The sequence below is a fragment of the Etheostoma spectabile genome, chromosome 15 (assembly GCF_008692095.1).
Source record: "Etheostoma spectabile isolate EspeVRDwgs_2016 chromosome 15, UIUC_Espe_1.0, whole genome shotgun sequence".
NCBI classification, from domain to species: domain Eukaryota; kingdom Metazoa; phylum Chordata; class Actinopteri; order Perciformes; family Percidae; genus Etheostoma; species Etheostoma spectabile.
In genome coordinates, this window is record NC_045747.1 from 4,747,073 (window position 1) to 4,747,697 (window position 625).

General features: G+C 52.2%; 1 protein-coding gene across 5 annotated transcripts in view; it reads right to left on the reverse strand.

Moving 5' to 3' along the window:
• epn2 (epsin 2) overlaps window positions 1-625 on the reverse strand; it is a 35,955-nt gene that overhangs the window by 24,239 nt on the left and 11,091 nt on the right. For 4 of the 5 annotated variants that reach the window (XR_004335170.1, XM_032536657.1, XM_032536660.1 and 1 more), the window contains exon 2: window positions 78-625. This exon is cut by the window's right edge and continues 284 nt beyond it. Coding sequence is in view for 4 of the 5 variants with exons in the window: in XM_032536657.1 (XP_032392548.1) it covers window positions 78-508 (431 nt within the window). In the remaining variant the exon portion in view is untranslated. The remainder of the gene's footprint in view (window positions 1-77) is intronic. The other variant, XM_032536658.1, reaches the window with a different exon arrangement.

A 625-nucleotide genomic window follows, 5' to 3' on the forward strand; every position in this document is an offset into this window, starting at 1 on the left:
CAATCCTTCAGCCCTAGTTGACGCCAAAGACTTTAACTACTGTGTATCTGTTCAAATACGATTTATAAAGCGCTTACCGCTCTCCTTTGAGACGGTCCTCGTCTTTAAGTAGGACCACTAGCTGCTTGCTCTTCTCTCGGACGTTGATGCCCTGGTCTTTGCCGTCTCGGTCAATGTACTGGAAGTCCTTCAGAGTCTGGATGGCAAAGATGTTCTCTTTGCACTGAAGTGCCACTCGCTCTGAGCCTGTCTTTATCAGGTAGTCAAGGAGGGTGAGGGCCTTGTAGACGTGGCGCCAGTTCTTGCCGTGGTCGTTGAGCCGCTTCCAGATCATGCTCATGATCTCACTGAAGGCAACCACGTTGTAGGTGAGGTCGGCTATCTCGGACATGAGAGAAGACGATGGGCCCCAGGGGTCGTTGGAAGTGGCCTCTCTGACTTTCTTCTCAGCGTCAGAGTAGTTGTTCACCATGTTCTTCATCTGCCGGCGGATGGTGGAGCTCGGCATAGTGGCGGCGGAGTTGGGACAGACGGGAAGAAATAAAGTGCACAGTCTCACACAGGAGAGGAGCTAGGGCACCAATAATGTTGGAGTAGAGACTGACACACGCACACACACACACAC